Genomic DNA, 27,931 nt, shown 5'->3' with positions numbered 1-27,931 from the left:
ATGCCAACTTTCCACCATTCGTTTAAGGTATTTAGCTATATTTTATTATTTAAAGGGATACTTCAACCAAAAATGAAAATTATCCCATAATTTTCTCACCCTCAAACCATCCAAGGTGTGTATGACTTTCTTCTTTCAGTCAAACACAATCAAAGTTGTAATTAAAAAAATATTCTGGCTCTAAAAGCTTTATAATGGGAGTGAATAGTAAATGTGATTTTGAAGACCAAAAAAGCACATCCAACCATCACAAAAGTAATCCAAATGGCTCCAGGGGGTTAATAAAGGCCTACTGAAGCAAAGTGAGGCATTTTTGTAAGAAAAATATCCATACTTATAACTTTATAGACTATAATCACTAGCTTCCGGTAACATCCATCTGCAGGTACACGCGAGTCGAATTCCAGCATATGACGTTGGATGTAGGAGTAGCATAAGCTTAGGTGAGAATAGACGCCTCTTGCAGTTCAAGCAAATAGGGCAGGGCAACAAATTCAAGCTCCTTTGACATTTCTCTTTAAAAATTCTCATGTGTATTCTTTAGTGGCTACACTTATGAATACACATTAGTCGTCATTTCACTGAGATGGAGGCATTTGGTGAGCTTCTCACTTAAATGACCATTTCTTCCTTCAGGCGAGTTTGGCACAAGGCGCTCAGTGCTGTACTTCCTACAGCCATCCTATTGGTCAAAGCGGAGGAAGCGCTATGTGGAGGTGAGCTCTGTGTACGAGAGCGAGGTGAACGGAACCCCTGTGACTGAATCAGTGGAGGCAGTTTCTCCTGAGTTTAGAGGCAAAGAGGTTATCAGGTACGGACTTGACTCTTGAAAATGGGTGTTAATTAATTAATGGGGTGCTCCGATCAATTGGCTGCAGATCAGTATCGGCTGATAATTGCATTCTGTGACTCAGTAATTAATAAATTTGGCCGATTTCACAATCAGATCGCAATTTAATGCCGTAAAACCATAATATGAGCGGTTGAGTTATAAGCCATTTGAGATGTGAAATCATTAAAAATGCCTTCAGGGTGTAGGGAGGTAACAGTGATTTGTCAGGATCAGCTGCAAAAATCCTGATCTTTTTTTTTTTTTTTTTGGTAAATGTTGTTCCTTGGTATTCTGAAATCATACCAGCAAAGTGATTTAGGGAGCAGTTTGGGAAAGGGAGCTGAGCTTTTAGAGCTGATGTTAAAATCCTTGAAGAGAGCTGGCATGCAGCCAGAATGACCATTTAATATCCATCACATGTTTTCTGTGTTTATATTTTTACTCGTGTTAGGATCTGTAATATCCGAAAAATCTACAGAGAGAAAGACACCAAAGTGGAGGCTTTGAGAGGTAAGGCTTCCCGCCTGTATCCAAATCGTGGCACTTCTGTATTTATGTATGAGCAATGTACATCCTCTTGGTCCATATTTATGGATCTTAGGACTAAATTGCTTCTTGTATGCTGCAGGTAAAATGACAAAAAGCCATTTGCAATCCATTTTACTTTTATAATACTAAATGTCATATTACACTTGATTGGTCCTAGTTTTCTTATGACTAGAGACTTCTGGTTTTGACGTGTAGGTGAATGTTTTGTGTTCTGCTTGTCATCTAAAGGTTTGACTTTTGACATCTATGAGGGTCAGATCACAGCCCTGCTGGGTCACAGTGGAGCAGGGAAATCCACCCTCATGAACATCCTGTGTGGCATCTGCCCTCCTACAGAAGGTCAGATATGTGATGCATAGATGAAATTTTTTAAAAATTACTTTTTTATAAACTAATTTTCCTCTTCTTGAGTACCTAGGAAAGATTAAATATTGTACTGCTGCCACACACTCTGTTATTGTGTGATTTGCGCATAGGCACGGCAACCATCTATGGCACTCCTGTGGCGGAGATCGCAGAGGGTGCCGAGATGAAACAGCTGGTTGGTATATGCCCCCAGTTTAACATCATCTTTGATGTGCTCACCGTAGAGGAACACCTGAGGATCTTTGCTGCCATCAAAGGGATCCTGCCCTCTGATATTGACGGTGAGGTAGGAACTCCCAGTGGATCTAGAGACATCAGCTGACTTCATGTTGAATCATTATATGGGAAGTTCAAAAGCAAACCAAGGACCTATCAGCCCAAGTCCACCCCCTGCATATTTAATTACGTTTATTATAGAGTGCAACAGTGACCGTACACTTTTCAGTGTTCTTGGTTCTAGAAGTATTTTTTCACCATAGATGCACTACTGTTCAAAAGTCAGTACAGAAACATTTCTTCTTACCAATGTTGATAACAGTTGTGCTGTTTAATATTTTTGTGAAAATTGTGGAACAATTTTTCCAGGATTCTTTGAATAAAAAGTTCAAATCAACAGCATTTATTTATTATTTAAATGTCTGTACTGTCACTTTTAAACAATTTAATACAACCATACAGAATAAAAGTATTATTTAAAAAAAATACATATATTACTGACAACAAACCTTTGAACAGTAGTGTATTTAAAAAAAATAAAAAAATAAAAAAATCTGCAATAAATTCAGCTCCATCCAGTTAGCTTAATCCTTGTGTTTTGATGTCATTTCTGTTTAAATTATTTCTCTTTTAAAGGTGAGGAAAGTTCTAAAGGATCTGGATTTGGAAAAGATTATGGATGCCCAGGCGAAGAACCTGAGTGGAGGCCAGAAGAGGAAGCTCTCTGTGGGCATAGCAATTCTTGGAGACCCAAAGGTAAATGTCTGACCGCATATACCTTTGACTTCTTGATCCGTTTGTTTATTTATCCCCCTCCCTCAACGTCACGTCTTTTTGCTAATGAATCAGATCCTTCTTCTGGATGAGCCTACGGCTGGTATGGACCCAGTGTCTCGACACCAGGTTTGGTCCTTACTGAAGAGCCGTAGAGCAGGCAGAGTTACTGTACTCAGCACTCATTATATGGATGAGGCAGATATACTTGCAGGTACTTTTCTCAATTTTCTCTTCTCTTCCATCAGTCATCTCCATCTCAATCTTACACACCTCTGTGTGTTTTCTCTCATGCAGATCGTAAAGCTGTCATCTCTCAAGGACAGCTGAAATGTGTTGGCTCCTCTATGTACTTGAAGACCAAATGTGGGGTTGGCTACCATCTTAGGTCAGTTCTATTTTAAGAAAATTTTATTTTTTTCCTGTCACCCAGGACATTTCTGCATTTAACTTTGTTGTTCCAAACCTCCTGTAGAATGTCTGTTACCGAAGGCTGTGAAGTGGACAACATCACATCGCTGGTCAAGAATCACGTTCCCAAGGCTCAGTTGTCAAGGCAGCAAGAGGCTGAGCTTACATTCACGTTGCCTTTCGAGAGCATGAACACTTTCCCAGGTCTTGCTTCTATTTGCCCTCATGTCACCATCTGCTATGTGTCATGCTGCCATATGCCCTGCGGAGCAACAGATTGTGTCATGCTGTCACCAGGACTATGTTGGCGTTTTATTGGGGCAGTTTTATTTAATTGTATATAGGTTTATAGTCTGTAGTGTTATTTGGTTGAGAATTTACTTCAAGCTAAGTTTGATGTACTCTCCTTCATGTCATTCCAAACCTGTATTACTTACTTTCTTTTGTCTAGCACAAGGTGTTGCAGGTTTCTTTCTCTTCTCATTATATGAACCTGAATGTTCTTCAAAAATCCTTTTTTGTTCTGTTAAAGAAACTATATGGTACATATGGGTTTTAAATGACATTAGGGTTAGTAAATCATGACAGAATTTTTATTTTTGACTGAACTACATATTCAAAAAATATGAACAATTTCTATGGTCACTAAACTCTTCTCGCCTCTCAATAACATTGCACTCCAGGGCTATTTGCGGAGCTGGACTGTCGACCTGACCTGGGTGTCATTAACTATGGCGTCTCCATGACAACGTTAGAGGATGTATTCTTGCGTCTAGAGGCAGAAGCAGAGGTGGATCAGGCTGGTAAGAAAACCACCTACCTAAACCGGTTCAGACCATTTCACTACAAAATTAAATGTGGAAAAACTGATCTGTGTTACAATGAACCAGCATAGTGAAGTGTTCAAGATGTATAACACCCACTCTGTTATATATATTTTTTTTTTTTCACTGGTAGATTACAGTGTGTTTAACCAGGACAAGGTGGAAGAAGAGGCAGACACATGCTCTCTGGATGACACGGACCAGAGGCTGCTGACATTTTCAGACAGTAGGCAGGATGCAGTAACCGGTCATGCCCTCTGGAGGCAGCAGTTTTGCACGGTGGCCTGGCTGCACATGCTCAACCTGCAGAGAGAGAGAAAACCTTTCATATACAAGTGAGCAAATGCTAATAAGTACTAGTTGATCATGTTTGCATTTCAGTAGTACACATGCATTCACTGCATGCTCTTCTATTAGGCAAGGCAAGGCAATTTTATTTGTATAGCACATTTCATACACAATGGTAATTCAAAGTGCTTTACATAAAAAAGAATAATAAAAATAGAACATAAGGAATAGAAATAACAGTAAAAACAGAGAATTTCGCTTTCTAGATGGAGTGTATGAATTAGAGTGTATAAATAAAGCCTGTACTGTTTAATTATTGCAGCAGAGCTGATACATATTACATATATCTTTACAAATATAATATACAATCACAGGTGTATGTTACTAAACATTTCTGTTTTAAATAAATGCTGTTGTTTTGCTGTGATCATATGATGCTGAAGACTGGAGTAATGGCTGCTGAAATTCAGCTTTGCCATCACAGGGATATAGTGTATTTTAAAATGGACAACACTTATTTTAAATTGTAATAATAATTCAATATATTCAATTCGATATTACTGTTATTACTGTATTATGGATCAAATAAATTCACTGTGGTGAGCATCAGAGATTTGTTTTAAAAACATTAAGGCCTGGTTTCCGAACAGGGTTTAGGTAAGCCAGGATTAGGCCTTATTTCATCTAGGGTTTATAAGTAGCTTTTATAAACATACCCTAGAACAAAACATTACTGGTGTGCATCTTGGGACAAAACAATGGCTCTGACATATTTTAAGATATTTCAGTGCAAGTTACTTTCAGTTAAAACAGCTCAAACATGCATTTTAGTCTAGGACTAGCTTAAGCCTTGTCTGTGAAACCGGGGGTATGAAATCTTACTGAGCCCAAACTTTTGCATGGTATATGGAACATGACCCTAGACCATACTCAAACCCATACAGTTACAATTGATGGGGTCTGGGGGAAATAAATGTTGCAAATGAATCATAAAAGTATGTTAATTATCCATATGACTCAGGTGTTATACATAGATATAAGTCACACTTTTGTCTTTTCTCTTTTGCTCAGTTTGACGCTGTTCCTGGTTTTCTTGTCTGCAATGCTGATTCTGTCCGTGGCCACAGGAAACATTCAGATTCATTCTCCTGAAAGACTGTTTTCACCTATATACCTGCTGCGCCGCAATGAGGCTCCTCATAAATACACTACCAGCCTGCTTGTGCAAAACTCCACCGGTCAGTAATACTTTATATGTATATAATTTTATTTATTTATATTTGTATTTATTTTTAATTTTATATTTGTATTTATTTATTTATTTATTTATTATTATTTTTATTATTGAGCTGCAAAGCTTAGTTGAGGACATTTGAGGGTGGTGTTTGTTCAAGTTGATTTGATACCGAATTGACTTGGTTAATGTGAAATATGTGTGTTGTGGTAGATTCTGACCAGTCAGGGTTTATCCACAATCTGGAGTCTCAGGACATTAAAGTGGAAATGATGAAAAAACCAGACTACATGTCTGCCGCACCTGTCAGTGCCGCCATCAACGTGACAGGATCCGGTAAGGTGAGTGAGAGAATTTTCTTACCAGTATAATTGGTTAATCCTCTCTACACTTTTGAGTTATAGTAATGGATTTGTTTTATTTTTATTTTTTTCCTAAAATGATTTATTTATTTTTTTTAATAATTTAAACAATTGCTGTTGTTCAATCTTTCTGTTCTTTCTCTCACTCTTTTTCTGTGTGAATTCCAGGATTTTGCCTACATTTTAGCATTTAACAGTACCACTGTGCACTCCTTGCCCATGGCTGTCAATGTACTCAGCAACGCCCTCCTCAGGGGCTTTAATGGCACTGGACACATTAGAACATGGACTAAACCTTTTGACTATGTAAGTGCAGTGCATTAATACACTGAAGTCACTGCACATACATTACTGATGTTTCTTACGAGTGTCTATAGCTGTATTCTGTCTGCATTTTAGCAAATCCCAGATAAGACATCCTTCGCCCTGGTTTACATTGAGGCTGTGATTCTCGGGATGCTGGCTGCTGGGATGCCAGCATACTTTGCAATGGACCACACAAGAGACAGAGAGGTACATATGTAGATTGTAACTTCATATAGTGATGGTTTGGCTATAAAAAGTTTAGGGTCAGTGTTTTACTTTTATTCAGCAATGAGGCATTAACAGCTTTTCCATCTAAGGAATAAATTTTCTTCTTAAAATGCTTTTTAAAAATGCAGTTATTTTAAATTGTAATACTATTTCACAATACTGCTGTTTTTACCGTATTTCTGACCAAATAAATGCAGCTTACAAACCCCTTAACTATAATCTCCTTAATGAGGGTGCTGTAAAAGCTCAATTTTTTCAGAATGTCCCTAATATTTCAGAGTTCATTGTTATAACAATGTTTACATTGAATGCAACCAATCTGTCTTTCCTGTATTTTTATCAGTTGAAGTGTCGCTCAACCCTGAGGATCTCTGGTCTTGTTCCTTCGGCGTACTGGTGTGGTCAGGCAGCTATTGATGTCCCTTTCTATTATCTCATCTTAACCTGTATGACCAGCACCCTGTTTGCCTTTCATTCTACAAACCTGCTAACCTCCCATAACATCATGCCTGTGGTAAGAAAATGCTTCACCTTACAGAGATCGGCTGCCACTAGACTTTTTGTAACATAGAAGTTATTTAAGCTTAAACAACAACGCAGACAACAACTACAATGTGATGGCTATCTTTTCTTCATTTTCAGGCTCTGTGTCTGATTGGCTTCTCTCCAGCCATGATCCTCTTCACATATTGCGTGTCCTTCATGTTTGTCAGAGTCCAGAGCAATAGGGACTTCTTCTCAGTAGTCTCTATGATGGTAAGTAAAAAACAAAAAAATAAATAGTAACAATTTCACATGCGTATGGAAAACCTGGAAATATCAAGCCATTGTGAAATTGATGATTAATCAACTAAAAAAATATATATTATATTTGAAGTATCTAGCTCTAAAAGTCATGGAAAGTCATTGTTCCAGGGGTGTAGAAACCCTAAAAACTATCTTTCATATTCAAACGTGACTGTAAGAGGGTATTCAGGTTGTTTTTTGGGGGTTTTTTTTTTCTTTCTTTTCTTCTTTCATATATTTTGTTTTTTGTCCATAGTTGTGTGTGGTTTCTGCATCCGTAGTCCAGCTGGCTCTTGTGAATGAAGATGCTGGTATCGCTCGTCTCCTGCACAATGCACTGTGTTTCTTCAGTCCACTCTACCCTCTTATGGGCTGCCTTAACTGCATTACCATGGTAACACTTTACTGCTCACAGGACTCCATCTATTCTGTGTTTGAGAGCATGGATGAAATGCAGTCAATCAGCTGAAGTGGAATTTACCCTAGTATATGTTGAAATGTGTCTTTTTCATTCTAGGCCACCTTCCTTCAGTCCCCTCATGATGATTTCCTGTGGAAGAATCTCTTCATCTCTGTTGTGGCTGTAAGTTAAATATCATTTTGCTATATCAAAGTCCATTATACTTTTGTCTTTTATGCTGAATCTTTGTTGTGGTTTCCATAGCCGTACATCCAGTGTATCCTGCTGCTCTTCACCTTGAGATGGCTGGAGATCAGATATGGAGGGAAGACCATGAAAAATGACCAGCTCTGCAGGTCTGACTTCATAAACTAAATGCTGAAGTACATTTTTACCAAAGCCTCCAATCAGGAGTAACGATTGGAATAAAATGACAGACCATTTGAATTACATCTAGGAGCTCATGTTTTGTCTGATTCACTAAAATTCTTTATACAAATAAAGTTGTTGTTTTTTCCCCCCATTGATGCAGTTCCAGAATATTAACATTTAAACAGGATAAAAAATAAAAAATAAATAATTTTACTGGTTTGTTGTACAGTTGCACTATTCACAGGTTTTGGGTCAATAAGATGACTCGTTAAGTAAATCTTTTGTAACATTATAAAAGTTTCTATTTCTCTTTTAACTTTATTTTCATCAAAGAATCCTCAAAAGTTGTATCAATGTTTCCACAAAAATAATAAGAATTATTATAAGAATAATAAGAAATGATTCCTCAGTGACAAATCAGCATATTAGAATGATTTCTGAAGGATCGTGTGACACTGAAGACTGGAGTAATGATGCTGTAAATTCAGCTTTGCCATCGCAGGAATAAATTGCATTTAAAAATGCATTCGAGTATAAAATGTCTATTTTAAATTGTAGTAATTTTTTCACAATATTATTGCTTTCACTATATTTTTCATTGAATAAATGCAGCCTTTGTGATCTGAAGAGAGAGAGAAAAAAAAAGTCTTACTAACCCCAAAATTTTCAACTCTAGTGTACATGAAGCAGTAAACATTGGCATATTATTAGCACATAATTTAAACATTAACCATAATTTCAAATCAATGCACAACTTTTCAATATTGCTTCCTCTTAAATGTCTAAAATGGTCTTTAAAAGGTTTTAAAGTCTTAGATTTACCTTCATAAAACCCGCAGAAACCCTGATTCAGAATGTGGTTCAAACTATTTCAGTACCAAGTCAAAGCAGTTACTAAGCACATAGTGTGAACTGTTGTAATTTAAGTGAGACCTTATGAAAGTCTACGTCACTAAGAAATGGAACTTGATCTCTGTATTCTAAAGGATTTCCTCCCAAGCGAAGAGCAAAGCTCAGCGGAACCCAGAGGAGAACGTGAGTGAGGATGAGGATGTTCAGATGGAGAAAGCTCGAGTGAAGGAGGCGTTGACCTGTCAGTGCTGTGAGGAGGTACACCCCACATTCCTATAAATCTCTTGTCACAAATCACATAGTTGTCTAACAACATTAAAAATGGAAAAATAACTTTAAAAAAAAATAACTATTTAAAAACTATTTTATATATATTTATTTTTATTTTACAGAAACCGGTGGTGGTGGTGAGTAACCTCAAGAAACAGTACAAAGGCAAGAGGGAGGGCTTCTCGCTCAACAAGAGAAGGAAAGTGGCCACTAAGAACATCTCCTTCTGTGTTCGCAAAGGTAGTATTTTCCTTGACTTGCTGTACTGTAAATGATGTTCGAGAGAACGAGCAGATGTTAATGAAAAATGATGTGTTCTCAGGTGAGGTTTTGGGTCTGCTGGGACCAAATGGAGCAGGAAAGAGCACCATCATGCACATGCTATCTGGAGACACTGAAGCCACTGCTGGACAGGTTTGTGCTCAATCTGTCACGTGTCAATGTTTTGTTTAGTTTTTTGTTTTTCTGCTTAGGAGTTATTTTGAACACATGAGGCTTGGTCAGTGTGTTCTGACTTTAGTTTGAAACTGATTTTTAGATTCTGATGGGAGATTATAGCACAGACTTCCAGCCAGTGGAGAACCCATTGGAGCATATAGGGTACTGTCCTCAGGTGAACCCTCTGTGGCCTAGAATCACTCTACAGGAGCACCTGGAGATCTATGCTGCCATCAAGGGACTACGTCAACGTGATATCCCAAACATCATTAAGCGGTACAAAATCTTAAAAAAAAAAAAAAAAAATCCCTACTATATTTTTTTTTTTTTTTTTTTTTTCACACTTATACTACTTAAAGGTTTGAGGTTGGTAAGATTGCTATTATCATATTATTTTTATTTATTTTTTTATGTTTTAATGTCTCATTATGTTCACAAAAGCAGCATTTATTTGAAAAAAAGAAAATTGTTTTAAAGAAATATGAAGTTTAAAGTAACTGTTGTACTATTTTAATATATTTAAAATATAATTAATTCCTGTAATGGCAAAGCTGAATCATTACTCCTCTAATGAATATAAAGTTCAAATGAACATGAAATAAAAATCCTTTGTAACATTAGAAATGTCTTTACTGTCACTTTTGATCAATTTGCTAAAAAAAAAAAAAAATCTTACTGGCCTCAAATGTTTTACTCTAGAAAATCAGGGTTTAAACGTTGCATATACACTGTGTTCCAAATTATTAAGTGACATCAGTACGGTTTTAGTACAATAAACATTCAGATTTTAATTTTTCAAAGTAGGTGTTTTTGTTTTAGTTCTCATATCTTTTTAGATACCTGGTATCAGTCTCAGACAGGTTTAGGTAGTTTGCCACGTCTTCTTAGGTAAATGGAAAACATGCTTAAAGAGGTTGTTCCACATTATTAAGCAAGACACAGTTCTCATGCAATATGAGGAGGAAGAAAGATCTTTCTGAAGATAAAAAGCATGAAATGGTGCAATGTTGTGCAAAAGGCATAAGAACAACTAATATTTAGCAAAAACTGAATAGAGATTATTGAACTGTCAATAGATTTCTGAGTGATTTAGAGCACTGAAGAACCCGATCAGATAATCTGAGCTTTATAATGGCAGTGATGGGGATCAGTGATATGAGCTGAAGAAAGTCCGAAAGGATCCGGTGGGGTTAATAAAGGCCTGAAGTGATGCATTTGTTTAAAAAAAAAAAAAAAAAAAGAAAGAAAGAAAGAAAGAGAAATCCATATTTAAACAAGTTATGAAGTAAAATATGTAGCTTCTGTCAGACCGCCTTCCGTATAGAAGTTACGAAGAAAGCGCAAACTGGCGTCATGTTGAATACGGAAGGAGGCTTGTGCGGAAGCTAGATGTTTTACTTCATAACTTGTTAAATGTGGATATTTTTTTGTATTTTTTTTAACAAGTTATGAAGTAGAACATCTTGCTTCCGCACAAGCCTCCTTCCGTATTCAACATGACGCCAGTTTACGCTTTCTTCGTAACTTCGATACGAAAGGCGGTCTGGCATATTTATGATGGTTGGATGTGAATGGAAGCACTTTCTTCAGCTCATATCACTGATCCCTATCACTGCCATTATAAAGCTCAGATGCGTCAGGATGTTTATTAATAGTGCTGTGATTATGTTCATCAGAAAGAACAAAGTCATATATACCTAGAATGGCTTGAGGGTACGTAAAACTCGGGCTAATTTTCATTTCAAAGTGAACGAATCCTTTTAAGAACAATTTTATGGCTGGAAAATGTTCTCAATTCACCAGCCTCACATTATACAGTGTGACCACCAAAGTCATTTTCAGTTTTTAAAGATTGTGTGTGTTGTCTTTACAGTGTTGTGAGTGCTCTAGAGCTGAAGGATCATCTTTACAAACAGGCAAAAAACTTGTCTGCAGGGCTAAAGAGGAAGGTAAGTCAAAAATACATATAACTTAGTATAGAAAATTGAAAACTGTACTTTGTCATGTACTTTAGGCTTTTTTTTATGTTTTTCATGCTCAGCTTTGCTTTGCACTAAGCATGCTGGGAAATCCTCAGATAGTTCTGTTGGACGAACCATCTACAGGGATGGATCCCAAATCAAAACAGCGCATGTGGTAAAATTTACTACACTACATGAATGTCCATGGCTTCTGTTCACTGTTTTAGTTTTTGTATGATGCATATTATGATATACAGACATTTAATAAAAGTGTAGATATAAAACAGAGGGCTGCAAAAATGAACATTTCAGTGGTTCATTCCAATAGGAGGGCAATCCGTGCTGCCTTTAAGAACAAACAGCGAGGGGCCCTTTTGACCACCCACTACATGGAAGAGGCGGAGGCTGTGTGTGACCGTGTGGCCATCATGGTTTCTGGTCAGCTGAGGTGAGAGGCTGGGACAGATAAATTTGTCAATTAAAAATGACAAGCATTGTCAAGCTAGTTCCTCGCATTAACATAGACATATTGAGAATTAGAAGCAAGCAATTAAAGCAGAAAAAAAGCATATAACATTTTTTTTTGTCGCCCCCTGCAGGTGTATTGGATCAATTCAGCACCTGAAGGGGAAGTTTGGAAGAGGCTACAGCCTAGAGATTAATCTCAGGGAGGAGCTCACAGGTCTCCAGCAGGTAGCACTTTTGCACAAAGAGATACTGAAGATATTTCCCCATGCTGCTCGTCAGGACAGGTGAGACGTGTATGCATTGGATTTGAAATTAAATGGGACTCTTGGGAGAAAGAAAAAATGTGAAGCACTAAACTGCAAATGTATGAAATAAAAGTATGTAAAACATCTGGGAGTTAGAGATTTATATATAAACAAACAAATGTTTTGAATCTTTGCAGTTTTGCCACTCTGATGGTGTATAAAATCCCAATGGAAGATGTGAAGTCACTAGCCAAGTCCTTTGCCCAGTTGGAAAGTGGTAAGAAATGGACCCATACCAACCAGAGTTTTTGAAGAGTTAAAAAATACTATTTTGATCATTCACCTTTGTGTTCACAGCTAAACAGAACTTTAACTTTGAAGAGTACAACTTCTCCCAGTCAACCCTTGAACAAGTATGTCACTATTGGATGTCCATTAAAAATACTGCAAAAAAATGTTTATTTGAAAAAACATACTGAATTATGGTTTATTTAATTACAAACTTCCAGTGTAGGGATGTCAGAGTGAGGAAATGCACACCATTAAATAAACTTGCAACACCGGTATTACCAATAAAACGGGGGTGAGGTGGGGGGGGAGATATTGTATAGTTTGCGTGCATCAGGACTCCACTATCAGTGGCTACGTTCACACTGCAGATCCAATTTATTGCTCTGATCTTTTTTTTGGGGGGGGGGGGGGGGTATAACTGTTCACGTTGTTTTTTAATGTGACCAATATCACATTCCATTGTGAACAGATCATGGTCCTGGACTGACTCAAAAGAGCAATAAAAAGAAATCACGTAAATTAAGTGACATTTAAAGTAAGTGATTATGCATTTATTTATAGTGTGATCTACCACCGAAGCCAGTGAATCTAGGTGCAGACAACATAAAAACCAAAGGAGGATCCAAAAAAAAGAACAGTTTTTTAAACATTTATGATACGAGCCCTCATATTTTGCTTGTATATAGAGCGGTCATTGTAATACTAAGCTCTGACACATCACTGTCCTTCCACTGACTACCTTTTGCAACTGTCTTGATAATGTAAACTAAGTAAAATCTTTGAAGTGACTCCCATGAGCGCAGAATTGTGACAGATGTTGATCTAGAGTGACGTAAAAGTCACGAGTTCCGATACTGACGGTTCAGACTGAGGTCACGTTGCAAAACGTTGGATTTACTACCACTTATGAAAGTGGAACAAGTCGGAATTAAAAGATCAGAATCCATGTGGTTTGTGTTGTTCACACTGTCATGAGATCTGAGTCACATCTGAGCAATTTGAGCCACATTTACCTGCAGTCTGAACGTAGCCCTATAATTTACAGGCATGGTACGTGGGGTTTTGAAATCTCTTTTGAATGCGCGCTCGCTTTTTACTTTTAGTGATCATGCGTACTCTGTGTATAGAGAGCGCCGTTACCGACCGCACATTTTACAAGATAAGATATTTGTCAGTGATGTTCAGGATCTCTTGCTCACCAAATCCTCTTCCGTCTTGTCAGTCATCTCTCCTGCTGCACTGTTCTGCAACTCTGCAGCTCGTGCTGTGTGGAGCAGAGCAGATCCTTTCATTTTGTAATTGTAGCATTTGTAGTCCAAATGAACTAAATGATTTTTATTTTAATAATGAAGCAAAATGACAGTGGGGGTGGGGCGGGGCAAGTAATGTAATCAGTGTATGTCCAAACACTATGTAGTAAAACGGGTAACGCCAACTTCCGCAGCAAGCCTATGACAGTGAAGTGTATTAGATGAATTTAAGGCTCATTTCCAGAGAACACAGTTAGGTTTTTGTGGCCTGTCTGTCTACATGCCATGGCCAGATCATAGTTAATTGAATTTTATTTGAAAGTGTGTACCTGTTTTGCAGGTTTTCATGGAGTTTGCTAAAGAGCAGGAGAACGAGGAAGAGGAAGTCGGATCGCTCAGCACGACTTTTCAATGGCAGAGACTGAGACAGGACGGCCCTATATCCATCAATCACGCTGACAGCATAGTGCACCAGCTATGAGCCAATCTTGTCCTGCCTTCCCTGAAGCAGTATGCCCTTTTCTCTCTGTCTCTCTCTCTCTCTCACTCCGCATGTGCCGTCCTTTGCCTTAAGAGCCATTAACTAATGGGACTCACGGGACAATAGAGTGTGGAGACTCCAGTGGCCGCTAGCACACATACATGTGTGGGCTGTGATACTCGCTTTGGCTCTTGTACTGGCACTTGCTCAGATATGATCTGACACACGACTGGCGTGTCGGCTGTAGATGCCAAGCTAGACTTGGCGGTTCTTTTTTTTTTTTTGTTATTTGTTTTTTATGAAGATATTTTATTTTTTAAATTCTCACTCTGTAACTTCTTATACCTTCTTTTCACCTGTTGTTGCTGTTGTTGTGCATTGTACTCACATTCTGTTGTTCATATACACTACGTCAGTCACTGGGAAATTAGTTGCATGGAGCAGGTTCCACATTATCGAAGCGGTACCAAAGTCTCACTCACATCGGCGCCAAAACAGTACTTTTTGGTGTCTGTAGCATGGAATATAAACTTGTGTCTGTGTGTGTACCGCTATATAACGTTATTATCTATGTGTACTGTTGTAAGTTCTCAGACAGGAGAATCTCATTATGGCTGTGTGCAAACCTTCAGGCAGCAAAACACTGAGATTTACCAGCATGTAGTGGGCTGCTCTCGATTCTTGTAAGCCTTTTTTAGGGCGAAGCGGCCCTGCAGGTGCATGAAGCCTCTTCTGTCTCTGCTGCACCCGGGAGATCTCCAAGACTCCTTTCTAAAACACCAGCACGCATTTCAGGCTTTCACACTGAGCTCTCCAAAGAAAAACAGGGCTAAGCACTCAGTCAGTAAGCGAGTGGGTTGAAATCAAGACAATGAAGAGCTTCTCTCTGTCATTCTTTTTCCATCTTGTCGTCAGGTGGCCTTCCTTTAGGAGCAGTTTAAACGTAGCTTCTTACAGTCCATACCAAACCATGTAGCACTCCATATTAGTTGCATACTTCTGAGTGGTCTATATTTTATTGTTGTCGTTTGTTTTTAAATGAAAAAACAATGCTTAATGAACCGTGAGCGTTGAATGTACAGTGGTACTTTTTGCTGACGTTTCATGGTGAGCCATGTGGTTTAAGTCTTCACTTTTGGAAGATTTTGGGCATCAGGATGAGATTAGCATTCAGCTTGGGCTCATTTTAAGTTGGTTGGTTCTGTCTTAAATTGATTTATCTGTAGTGCAAAGGGCCGCATTGGAGAATACTGTACTTTTCAAGAATAAATCATTTACAAAAATGTCTAAACTACAGGCACAGTATTTGATTTGGGGGATTATTTTCTTTTTTTGTTTGTTTCTTAATAGGTAATACTTTAAAATAAGCTTCTATAGATTAGTTAATGCAATATCTAGTACGGAATAAAATATACTTTATATATTTTTTTATTCCTAACTATGTTTTTTCTTTTCTTTTTTTTACAATTAGGTTTAATTAATTTAATTAATGCATGTTTGGTCATAAAATATTAACTATTGATAACTAATAGAAGATTATTGTAAAGAATTACCAATTAAAGCTATTTTTTTATTAGCGAGAGTGAGCCGCCCTTCTCATTTCTCTTTATGTTGGTTGAAGAAGCTATCACACCAATGTATTCTACTCTCAACTGAAAGTGTTTTCATTTCGGAACTCTGATTTTTTTTCCATATCCAGCTCCAAGCGAAGGTGATGCAGAACCGTACGTTGTTGGCATAAAGAACTCTGCCCCAAGTGCTGGTTCTCTTGTTGGTAGAACTTCTGAAAGAAGATGTTTGCTAGATGTTTCATGGATACTCTTGAGCAAATCTGTTGTAGATGGTTAAGTTTGCTGATTATACTCAGTTGGAAATGGGTACTTGTTAATTTTCTGGACATTTAAGCCTAGTTGAATGTGAAAGGGTATATATAGTGTTGTGTGGAGCGGTCCTCAAAAATTGTAATCGATGCCAAGTTGGCATGTTGTTATATAGACTATATGCATTTTTTTTTTTTTTTTTTTTTTTGGTATCATCTTCCTAACAAAGTTTGATTTACAGCAAATCAAACTCTTGTCTTGTCTACTTTTAGAGACACACAATGCAACTTCTGTAGCATCTGGGTACCGCAAAGTTTTTAAATGAACAAAAATATGTCTTTATGATTGAAATGGATTTAATGGAACAATTATGGCTGACAGAGCAGACACGGTGAATTTTTAGGGGGAGATAAATGTAATTTTTGCACAAATATAGCCTGTCATGTCAGTAATGTATAACATTTTTCTGTAATGTTTAACACTGACCAGTTTAGTCTTTACTGGACTGGGTTGGAATGGGATGATTATGTTGAACACTATCTAACATCTATTTAACCAAGACCTTTATTTACCTCCAAAGTGCAATATATGAATACTTGTGCGTGTGAGTAATTAATGCATTATGTAGACGGTGTCATTGCAAACTGCAATATTAATGTTGTCTCTCTTGTGATCTCAGATGTGTTTTGCAGTACAATGTAGCCACAAATATATAATCATTTAGAATGCTTTGCACTCTCTTCCTCTAGTGCCCATTTCCTGCCGTTTGTATGCAAAGATTCTGTTTGAAAATAAATTGTATTCAGGATGTTCATTTTTGGATGTGAATAAATTGCACATATTTCACTAGAGATATAAGATTAAATGCACTGATTATTATTATTATTTATTTTATTATTATTATTATTTATTTAAGCCTGTTTTACAAGTGTTTTTCACCACTCAGATGGTTAAATCTCCTACGGTAATTCTTCACCCTTTTTTCCACAAAAAGCGGTACCATGAGTGTTGAAATAAATAGGGTAAAACTTAACAGCTGCTGATGCTGTTTTCTTCATTTAACCTTGAGATCTCAGTGAAGAAAATAAAAAATATGCTTCATTCACTACCCAAAATGCAGTGTGTGAGCTGAACGGCTGTAAATCCAAACATGAAGAGTTACAAGAGTGCTCTGGTTGTTTTCTCTTTCCTCATCTTGTGCAGAAGCTGTATTTAATGTCTGGTTTAAGGTTTTACCTGGCAGCGATGATGGTGGCCAGGATGGGTCTTGAACTTGTGAATATGGCCACAGATATTTTGAATCTGCTTATTCTCCAAAGAATTTTATCAGAGTCCTTCGAGTTCCTAACTAGGAGTTTTAGCTTAACTTACAAAACTCTAAAGGGCATGTTTTCTAAGGAACACTTAAAGGGTTAGTTCACCCAAAAATGAAAGTTATGCCATTAATGACTCACCCTCATGTCGTTCCAAACCCGTAAGACCTCCATTCATCTTCGGAAAACTGTCCATGTCCAGAAAGGTAATAAAAACATCATCAAAGTAGTCCATGTGACATCAGTGGGTTAGTTAGAAGTTTTTGAAGCATCTAAAATACATTTTGGTCCAAAAATAACAAAAACTACGACTTTATTCAGCATTCTCTTCTCTTCCCGGTCTGTTGTATATCCGCGTTCAGGACTCTGCTGCTGCTTCTTTCCTGTTTTACGGCGGTTGGCATCCAGGTTATTGGTGCATTATCGCCCCCTTCTGCTCCGGACAGTGGCGCTGATGACATGTTATCTGGTGCGCCGGAGCTTCGTTTACAGTCTGAGGGAGACGCACGCTGTATTCAAGCTATTCTACATTGTTTGTAGTTTGGTATTGCTATATTTTTTAAAATGGTTCTTAGGCGTGCATGTTGCGGATGTCCTAATCGTGTCACTGTCTGGAGCAGAAGGGGGCGGTAATGCGATGGATAATGCAGAACCACCAAAGATAAAGGGAAACTGAACTACACTTAAAACTAAGAACTTCTTCACCATACAGGTGATACCTTTTTAAAAAGTCCGATGTCATTGTAATATAATTCCAATATATTTACTCAGTTGTGACATGGATCATCAGGAGGATTTCTAAGCTGTCCAAAGTTTAGGAGTTACATTTAGCATTAAAATTTATGTAGTACACTTGGATGAAGGAAAAAATTAAGTTTTAAAATTTGTAGTGACACGCCCTCTAACTTTACATTGCTCCTAAATTTCTGCATTAGGAGGAACTTGGAGCCTTAAGGGTTTTTTTTTTTTTTTTTTTTTGGGACGGTTTATTGTCATACAGGTATTTCCTGCTGATGTTACACCTCAAAGGACCCACTTGAACAGGAACAGTTTGGAATGGCAAAAAAGTTCCATTTTCAACAAATGCTGCATGTCATGTGGTATTAATTCTGTACATCTTAATAGTTCTGTATTGCATTTTGCATTCTGTATTGTTCATGGTCCTGTTGGATGTTGTACATTCCTGTACTTAGTGGCATGAGTTGTGACATAGCTGCCCACATTTGCATTTTTATTTCCACAGAATCAAAAACAAAAACCTAAGATGACTTGCATGCTAAACATTTGACTTTTGCTGCATTGCAAGGAATAGTTTTTACTGATGTATATACCCTCAAACCCAATACGATGTATGAAAATGGAGATGAAATTCCCCCAAATTCAGACACACACCAAATGTATATTGCTAGTTTAAATCGGGATATAATAAAACTGTTACTTACAGTTGACAAATGTATCACAGCCTCCTTATTCATATGCAAATGAACCATCCTGCTGGTCCAGGCACATGTCAGGATCAGGATCCTGAATTCTCCAACCTATGAATATGGAGCAGAAGAAATAGATTTTTGTGGAAGTTCATGTTGATGGAGCCGACAGCCGTCAGTTTTCCTCAGTGACTGACACATGTTGGGCTACACCTGTGAATGATCCTCATTGCTCTCTCCTCTGGGACCTTGTTGGAAATGAAGAGTTTTTCATCTCCCTCTGTTTTGCTCTTTAAAGAAAATGCAGTTTTTATATTAAATAAAAGTTCAGCTTATTGGCATGACATTTGGGATATAGTACTGCCTGAGTTTCTGAGTCATTTACAAAGAATATTTTCTCTTTCTCTTGTGTTCTTAGAAATATGAATAAAAAATCTTGTTCAACCAGTCACAATCAATTATGATTAGAAGCTACACTTCCGTCGTTATGCCGAAAGTTGCTTTGCAACATTTTTTAACCAGGACTTAATTTGTGATGTTAGTTGTTACTCATGTTTGATCTTTTTTTTTTTTTTTTTTTTTTTTTTTTTAAACATTTGATCATTTTGCACAATCCTATTTGCAAAATAGCTACAAAATATACATAATTAAATATTTTATAATTTTTTGTAATTTGAGCAAAGGCATTTCTAATGCTGTTCTTCCCGTGCAGGATGACTTCTGATGTAATCGGTACCCATTTTTTCCAAGTCAGAAGTAGAAAGAGACTTTTTTTTCATTTACCTTACAAGCAGAAACTTATTTAAAATTTATATTAAAATAAGACTCATTAAACAATCAATAGGTAATATGGCACATACTGTAACTGCATTTGTAATAATGATGTACCCTTGTACAGTAAATACAAATATGTATTCATTACTATGCAAATATAGATTTTTGTGTTTGCGCATGAATGCAATTCTTAATTGGGATTCAATTGAGCATTCATCTAAAGATATACACAGAGTCTCTGTGTAAAGTAACGCTATATTACATTGGTAACTCTTAAGGTCTAATTTGTTAACTAATTACAACATAACAATGAGCAATACATTTGTTATTTATTAATCTTTCACAGTGCATTAACTAATGTTAACAAATACAACATTTGATTTTTAATAATGTATTAATGTTGAAATTAGCATTAACGTAAGATTAATTAATAAATGCTGTAGAAGTTTTGTTCATTCTTAGTTCATGTTAACTAATTAAAAACCTTATTGGAAAGTGTTACCAATACATCTATACAAGGAAATAAACCCACTGAATGACAGGTCAATGACACACAAAATGCCATACATTAAATAAATGGAAAAACCGGTTCATTGAGAGTTCTTTTGGTTCTAGTCACAGTCCACCTACGTTTATCAGGACTACATAAGACTGGGATGTGCGGTTCAGCGTCATTGTGTTCTGGTTTGAACCGTTGCAGAGAGAATCACTGTGGTTCAGCAGCATTTCATCTCAGGTGAAATTACTTCATTCATCCCATCTACTCACTCTTTCTACTGCTTTTGTTATCAATCGTTTTGTGATATTAGCTAATTATGTCAATATGAACATTTTAATTTGGGATTTTGGGGTTTCTCTGGCTTTGTGGAATACACACTGTAAATACACTATACTCAAATATTACTTAGTTTTTACTTAATAAAAAAAAGTTATGTGAACTCAATAACTGATTGTATTAAACAGAACTCAAAATGAATGAGTTACATCAGATCTAGTTCCCAGTAAATTTTAAAATTGTGTTATTTTATGTTTTTGCTCAAGATTAATACAAGGGGAGATCTGTTAGTGTTTAATGTTCTGTATGTTGGAATTTAAAAGGGTATCTGTTATGTCTTTGGGGGTTACCCTTGTGGAGAAGAGTAGAGCCTGTGGTTATCTTGAGGATTGGCTGGGTGCATAAAGACTGTTGCTTTAGCAGTTAACAGAAAGAGATTTGAGTTCAACTAAAGACTGTGATTTTATTATGCATTATGATTAAGTTATTTTATTATTATTAAGTTGATTTTGTTTAATCCAGTGCTTTCTATTCCTGGTCCTGGAGACACCTCTCTGAGTGTCATAGGGGAGACACAAAATTTGCAGAGCGGTGGGTCCCACCACTGGTTTAAATTAAATATTATCGGTGCCACTTTTGTTTAGGGTCCAATTCTGACTATTAACTAGTTGCTTTTAAGCATGCATATGACGAGGATATTGGCTGTTTATTAGCACTTATAAAGCACATATTAATGCTTTATTCTGCATGACCTTATTCTAGATCCCTTAATCCTACCCATACAACTACCTTACTAACTATTAATAAGCAGTGATTACGAGTTTATTTAGACTAAAGTCATATAGTTTATAGTTAATACTTAGTGTTACCCACTTTATTTTAAGGGGTCCTTAGTATAGGGTTTGGGTTAGGAATAGGGTTTCATTTATAGAGTTAGTTGCATGTAATTATTCGTAATTCACTGTTATTACAACGTATATGTAACAGATGTAACAAGAAACACTTTTAAGGCAATCGGTTTCCTCAAATGGTTTGAGTTACCTTAACTCGTTGGGTTTTACAGTGGTAGCTGCAGCTTTATTAAATGTAAACAACAAAGACTTTGCAAAACAATCTTCTAAATAGCAAATGCACATGTTATAGGTAATTGTGCAAAATCTATTTTTAGCTATTTTAAGAGTGTATAAAATACAGCAATATAATACAATAAAAATACAATACAGTATAATACAGTATACACTATTGCAAAAATGGCTCTATAAAAAATGCTGGGTTAAAAAACAACCCAAGTTGGGTTGAAAATGGACAAACCCAGCGATTGGGTTGTTTTAACCCAACTGTTGGGTTAAATGTTTGCCCAACCTGCTGGGTAGTTTTATTTAACCCAAGTATTGTTTGAAAATGACTATATGGCTGACTTAAAATGAATCTAAAATGAAATTAAAACATATTAATAAATTAAACATATTAATAAATGTTAATTTTCAATATATTTTGGGTTCATTTTAAGTAAGCAATACTGTAATTTTTAAACAGTAGTTGAGTTAAGTAAAATTACCCAGCAGGTTGGGCAAACATTTAACCCAACAGTTGGGTTAAAACAACCCAATCGCTGGGTTTGTCCATTTTCAACCCAACTTGGGTTGTTTTTAACCCAGCATTTTTTAGAATCTATCTATCTATCTATCTATCTATCTATCTATCTATCTATCTATCTATCTATCTATCTATCTATCTATCTATCTATCTATCTATCTATCTATCTATCTATCTATCTATCTATCTATCTATCTATCTATCTATCTATCTATCTATCTATCTATCTATCTATCTATCTAATCTATTTATCTCATATATTTTATATATAGTTATAGGTAACACTTTACAATAAGGTTAATTTGTTAACTTTAGTTAACTACATTACTTAATATTAGTTATAAATCTTTGTTTTTGTGTGAATTTCAAAATGTATTAATACATTATTAAAATCAAGAGTTATATTTGTTAACATTAGTTACTGCACTGTGAACTAACATGAACTAACAATGAACTGCTGTATTTGTATTAACTATACATTAACAAATATTAACAAATAAAAAATGTATTGCTCATGGTTAGTTCATGTTAGTTAATATACATTACAATAAGATTAATTTGCTAACATTAGTGAAAGTGTTACCACTTTATATATATTTATATACATTATATATTCTTTGTTCATTTCACAGATCAGTTTGACGTTTTCAGGAGCAGTCTGCCACAATGAGGTTCCTAATCTCGCGTGCGTCACTACTCCTGTTGACTAATGGTAAGAGTTTCATTAATTAAAATCCTTCATTTCTTACACTTTCAATTCTTTACTTTCATTTACAAAGAAAAAATGTGTCAAACGTTCAGTATGAGATGAGGTAAAAGGCTTCTCTGCCACAATGTGTTTGGAATGTGAAACCTTCATCAACTGCACACCTTAAGGAAATTAATTAATGCTGGCATGTGTCACATGTCATCTTAAAAAAAAAAAAAAAAAAAAAAAAAAAGAATGGTGCATAGCAGGTATTCATTTCCTGCAAGTATAATTTGAAATTATTATATTGTATTGTATTATCTTTCAATAATAAAATTACTTTTTTTTTTTTTTTTTTTTATTGGGAAAACAATATTGTTCAATTTACTTAATTATAATGAGTAATTATATAAAAAAAAAATGAAATTCAAGTTTTCTGTGATAGGTAGGGGTAGTGTAGGGGGATAGAATATATTTTTATATAATATTTAATAAATTTTTATAATTTTTACACTTAATATTTTTGTGGGAACCATGACAGAATTTATTTTTCAGGATTCTTTCTTGAATAGAAAGTTCAAAAGAACAGCATTTATTTGTAATGGAAACCCTTTGTTACACTTATAAATTACTGCCACTTTTGATCAATTTGCATCCTTGCTTAATAAAATATACATTTCTTTAAAATCGTTCTGACCCCAATCTTTTGAAAGTTAAAATTTAAAAATGAACTTCATCTTTTCCTTCATGACAGTTGCTTTCAGCATCAGTATTGATCCTTGTTCCAACTATGAATCCCTGGATCGTCCCTGGAGAGCCACAAATGAAAGTGGATTGTGGATTTGTGATGACTCTTTCTCCTGGAACGGCTGGTACCGATTTTTCTACATTGGAATGGACATCCGAATGCCAGAGAGCTGTGTTAGTGGAGGCAGCTGTAACACGGACATCAGTCTGTCGCTCAACGGTTCCCATCCTCGGATAGAGGACGGAGTGGTGACCAGGGAGATCTGTGGGGCCAGTTTTTGGAACGGTTGCTGCGATGATCGATTCTCACCCATCAGAGTCAAAGCTTGCCCAGGAGATTACTTTGTCTATGAACTTGTGAAGCCGCAATATGGGTGTTCAGCATACTGCACTGGTACTGTGTTTTTTTCAGCTTTTCATAATGTAGCCTATGTGTTTTGTAAACTTTAATTTTCATCAGAGTCTTTTACCCCCCACCCCCTTTTTTTTTTAGATATCAGCACAGTATCCCAGACCGCTTCCACTGCAAGTCCAGCTATGATTACTGGATCCAGCCTTACCATGTGTAGGTTGCCATATACTATCAAATAATAAATCATGCACATTGAAATTTGTCATCATTTATTCATCCTTATTTCTTTCCAAAACTGTATGCATTTCTTTCTATATGGAACACACAAGAAGATATTTTGGAGAAAGTTGGTAACCAAAAAGTTTTGATGTCCATTGACTCACATTGTATGGACATAAAAAAAATAAAAATAATAATAATTGGATGTTTCTCAAATATCTTATTTTATGTTCTACAGAAAAAAGAAAGTTATATAAGGTTCTAATTCTAAGAGAAAATCATTTTAACTCTATAAGATATAGACGAGATCACATATATATATATATATATATATATATATATCATTTGATTGTTGTTGGTGTGAATAGGACTTTAGACTCACGAGAACTTGTTACCATAGTATAGTACAGTCTTTTCACTTTTTACTTTTCAGTCAGTAGGCTACCAAAACTCTTTATCTGCTCAAGTGCTTAAAATCTAAAATGTATTACTGTATTCGCTTAATGTAGGCCCAAAAATCTGCAAAAATCAATTACATGACATACAATCAATGGGACATTAATTAAATATACACAATATTGTTAGCATGTGATTTTTTTTTTCCTCCCCAGCTTTGCATAAGTCACACAACTTGTCCATGTTGGCACCTGCTAATTTCACTATAGCTTCAAGCAACTGACATGAATTTGCACCACAGTGACACATTTAGCACTTGCTTTTCTTTGTTGTTTGTGACTAATATACTTGTGTATACATGTGTAAGAACCTCTCACTGGTGCTAAATTGTCAGGATTTGAACTTGTTTCTTTTGGTTTCATCAGCTGCCATCAACACCGATTATGACCCATGCTACAACTACAACATTCTCGACAACTACTGGAGAAACACACTCAATTACTGGTTTATGTATGGATATATATCTGGACATGATGACACTCTAGTTGAATGGGATGGCTGGTATCGTCTCTACATTAATGGATTGAGTGCTCAGATGCCTGAGTGGTGTTTCAGTTCAATGTCATGTGGAGGTTTTAGCTCTCTGTGGCTCGATGGCTCTCATCCTCAGCTAGAAGATGGAGTTGTTTCTCGTGACGTCTACGGTTCTGTTAATGGCCAGTGCAGTTCCTACAGATCTGACCCAATCCAAGTCAAAGCTTGTTCTGGAAATTACTATGTCTACAAACTAATAAAGCCAAAGCCATCGATCCCAGTGCCTGTATATTGTGCAGGTACAGTCATTTCTCCTTCATGCCTTTCATACCATGAATTATATTGTCCCCTTTCATGTGACAACTGCATTTACAGACTTCTTAATGCTAAATGGTATTAATCGTGTAGTTTTGGACTTATTTAATCCACAATACATATAATGCACTCTTTATGTTTTCACTGTAGTTACATTCAACACTCCAAATACTGATCCCTGCTACAACTACACCAGTCTGGATGAGCCTTGGAGAGCCACGGACAATTCTTACATCAGTAATATGTGCGATTATAATGTCAACTGGAATGGCTGGTACAGGCTGTTCTACAACGGCCAGAGCGTCCAGATGCCAGAGTCATGTGTTAATAGCAGCATGTGTGGCACTTCTAACCCACTGTGGCTCAACGGTCCTCACCCACAGCCAGAAGATGGAGTGGTCACCCGGCAAGTGTGCAGTTCCACTTGGAGTGACTGCTGTGGTTACAGATCTCATCCCATACAAGTCAAAGCCTGTCCAGGAAACTATTATGTGTATGAGTTTGTCAAGCCACTATTGTGTGCATCTTACTGTGCAGGTAAGTGTATTTACATCCTTGGTTTGGGAAATATTTTTAGGTTGTGTTTGAAAATGATGGACTTTTAATGTAAAAAAATGTTCCTGGTAACAGATGTCACAAGCCTTAACATCCCTTCTGCATCTACGGCATCGTCAGTGCCAATCCTACCCCTTCAGTTCATTACTGAGCCTGTCAGTGTCCCAGGTAAGGTTTTGTATTTTTTCCTAATGCAAAAAGAAAGAAAAAAAAAAACGTCTTTAGATTTAGTTATAACTTTAATTTTCCCAGAACATTGCTGGGGATTTTGTGTGATAGTCTGGTATATGGACTCCCAAACTAGTTTTTGTTAATACAATAAAGTTAATACAATAAAGTAAGTAGCCACCACAGTCATTAAAAACAAAAAATACAAAAATAACGCAAAGTGAAATTATTATTATGGGGTTATGGAAAATTACCATGGTAGTCAGATACACAATGCTAACATGAACTGTTAATGAAACACGAACACACTGATCCTGATGAATAGCATCATACCCTTCCCAGCTAACACACGAAGTACAAGTTACATAACAGGTACATTTAAGTAATTAAATGACTTAATTTACAACATAACTACGACGTTGCATGTTCGTAATTTATTTTGCTCTTAAAACTGCTGTCCGCGATTTTTGACCCTTTAGTGATTAATAAACAGAACTGCACGCGTCTTGCGGAGGAACATTCTAGCCGGTGCTACTTTTCTCCGTGTATGTCTATGGCGAGTCACGCAGTTACTGTGATACTCTGCGGCGAGTCCTACCAGTCTGGTCTGAAATAGTCCGAATATAAACACTTATTGTAAGTGTACCATAATGATTCAGCATAAGACAAAAACACGGTTTGGAAAATGGATTCATGTTGTATATTCTCACTATATAATGATAATATTTTTTGTAAATTTTTAACACAAAAACGTTGCGTACTGCAGCTTTAAGTAATATAGCGCGTGCTTTTTACAAGCTTTTTACAAGCAAAGTTTGTTTTTCTGAGGTGAGAGACATTTTATTTCGTAACAAGTTACGAAACTAACGTTCGTTTATTAATTTCTTGATGATGACTGAACACTAAATTTAGATAGGGTTGGGTTAAGATTAATTGTTTTAAACGTTACTAAAATAATGAACGTGTATGAAGTCGAACACAACATGTTTAAATGGATGAAACCGAACTGTTTTTGTATCTTGACTAAAAATTTAGTAAAATTATGTTGATTACATTTGAATGTAAGCTTATTCAATTCTTAATGTCAATGTTTTTAATGTTTTAAAAGCCATAGACTGTTGTGAGGGCACTGATTTTGTGGGATAGGTTAATTTAGCCTACTTTATTATAGGCTCATATAGGCCTTGTATGGTGTAGAGCAGGCTACAGTATACATTTCGGAAACATAAACGTTAGTTGGCTTTTTTGAATGATTCATTAAACAATGGATCAAAACAAGACATAACTTATTGATGTAATTTTGCAGCAGGTTTGGAGAAATATGTTTTAGAATTTATCTGTTAAAGAAACATTAGCTGAACGTTGTTATAATCATGCAAAACTTGTTAGGCTTGTTTGCTTTTCTAAATGAAAGGATTCTCTATAATTTGCTGTATAGACATACAACTCATGTCTATATGTAATTTCAATTATTTATTTTTTTAACAGTTTTTTTTTTTTTTTTTCCCACAGCCCTCCCCTTTGACCCCTGCAATAACTACACTGTACTGGACAATCCTTGGAGAGCAACAGACAATCGATATACCTTCAATTTGATGTGTGACACTTCTGTCAACTGGGTCGGATGGTATCGTCTCTACATTCACAGCCAGAGCGTTCAGATGCCAGACACATGTGTTGATCAGCTAAGCTGTGGCACTCATGCCCCACTGTGGCTAAATGGTTCACATCCACGAGTCGAGGATGGAGTGGTCACCCGAGGAGTCTGCGGTCACTGGATGAATGACTGCTGCTATTTCAAATCCAATCCTATTAAAGTTAAAGCCTGTCCAGACAATTACTATGTCTATGAGTTTGTTAGCCCAAATTTCTGCTTTGAGGCCTACTGTGCAGGTAAGCATAATTTGAATTCACCTATGTAGGCTATGTGTTTGTGTAGTATTGTATTACATCTATATTTTGTTAGACCATCTGTGTGTTTTGGTATATTGTAGAGATACAGTAAATACATTAACATGTACCTTTTGTACATATGTATTCGATATTTG

At 36.3% G+C, this 27,931-nt stretch overlaps 2 protein-coding genes across 2 annotated transcripts in view; both read left to right on the top strand.

Moving 5' to 3' along the window:
- abca5 (ATP-binding cassette, sub-family A (ABC1), member 5) overlaps window positions 1-18,146 on the top strand; it is a 30,963-nt gene extending 12,817 nt beyond the window's left edge. Inside the window, exons 10-39 of the mRNA XM_067369157.1 lie at window positions 637-811; window positions 1,284-1,342; window positions 1,610-1,720; window positions 1,858-2,033; window positions 2,600-2,719; window positions 2,813-2,951; window positions 3,035-3,125; window positions 3,213-3,352; window positions 3,832-3,951; window positions 4,106-4,307; window positions 5,332-5,498; window positions 5,708-5,835; window positions 6,025-6,162; window positions 6,256-6,369; window positions 6,734-6,904; window positions 7,033-7,146; window positions 7,433-7,570; window positions 7,694-7,759; window positions 7,841-7,932; window positions 8,935-9,058; window positions 9,193-9,310; window positions 9,393-9,484; window positions 9,609-9,784; window positions 11,382-11,457; window positions 11,550-11,644; window positions 11,798-11,917; window positions 12,069-12,221; window positions 12,380-12,459; window positions 12,540-12,595; window positions 14,064-18,146. Coding sequence (XP_067225258.1) covers window positions 637-811; window positions 1,284-1,342; window positions 1,610-1,720; window positions 1,858-2,033; window positions 2,600-2,719; window positions 2,813-2,951; window positions 3,035-3,125; window positions 3,213-3,352; window positions 3,832-3,951; window positions 4,106-4,307; window positions 5,332-5,498; window positions 5,708-5,835; window positions 6,025-6,162; window positions 6,256-6,369; window positions 6,734-6,904; window positions 7,033-7,146; window positions 7,433-7,570; window positions 7,694-7,759; window positions 7,841-7,932; window positions 8,935-9,058; window positions 9,193-9,310; window positions 9,393-9,484; window positions 9,609-9,784; window positions 11,382-11,457; window positions 11,550-11,644; window positions 11,798-11,917; window positions 12,069-12,221; window positions 12,380-12,459; window positions 12,540-12,595; window positions 14,064-14,204 — 3,692 coding nt within the window. The 3' untranslated portion in view covers window positions 14,205-18,146. The remainder of the gene's footprint in view (window positions 1-636; window positions 812-1,283; window positions 1,343-1,609; window positions 1,721-1,857; window positions 2,034-2,599; window positions 2,720-2,812; window positions 2,952-3,034; window positions 3,126-3,212; window positions 3,353-3,831; window positions 3,952-4,105; window positions 4,308-5,331; window positions 5,499-5,707; window positions 5,836-6,024; window positions 6,163-6,255; window positions 6,370-6,733; window positions 6,905-7,032; window positions 7,147-7,432; window positions 7,571-7,693; window positions 7,760-7,840; window positions 7,933-8,934; window positions 9,059-9,192; window positions 9,311-9,392; window positions 9,485-9,608; window positions 9,785-11,381; window positions 11,458-11,549; window positions 11,645-11,797; window positions 11,918-12,068; window positions 12,222-12,379; window positions 12,460-12,539; window positions 12,596-14,063) is intronic.
- A 6,745-nt stretch (window positions 18,147-24,891) lies between these two features.
- Window positions 24,892-27,931, top strand: part of LOC137008318 (alpha-tectorin-like) — a 76,166-nt gene continuing 73,126 nt past the window's right edge. The window contains exon 1 of the mRNA XM_067370286.1: window positions 24,892-25,144. Within this exon, the coding sequence (XP_067226387.1) occupies window positions 24,907-25,144 (238 nt within the window). The 5' untranslated portion in view covers window positions 24,892-24,906. The remainder of the gene's footprint in view (window positions 25,145-27,931) is intronic.

The sequence above is a fragment of the Chanodichthys erythropterus genome, chromosome 19 (assembly GCF_024489055.1).
Source record: "Chanodichthys erythropterus isolate Z2021 chromosome 19, ASM2448905v1, whole genome shotgun sequence".
In the NCBI taxonomy this organism is placed as follows: domain Eukaryota; kingdom Metazoa; phylum Chordata; class Actinopteri; order Cypriniformes; family Xenocyprididae; genus Chanodichthys; species Chanodichthys erythropterus.
This window is presented reverse-complemented; position numbering and strand designations above follow the sequence as displayed.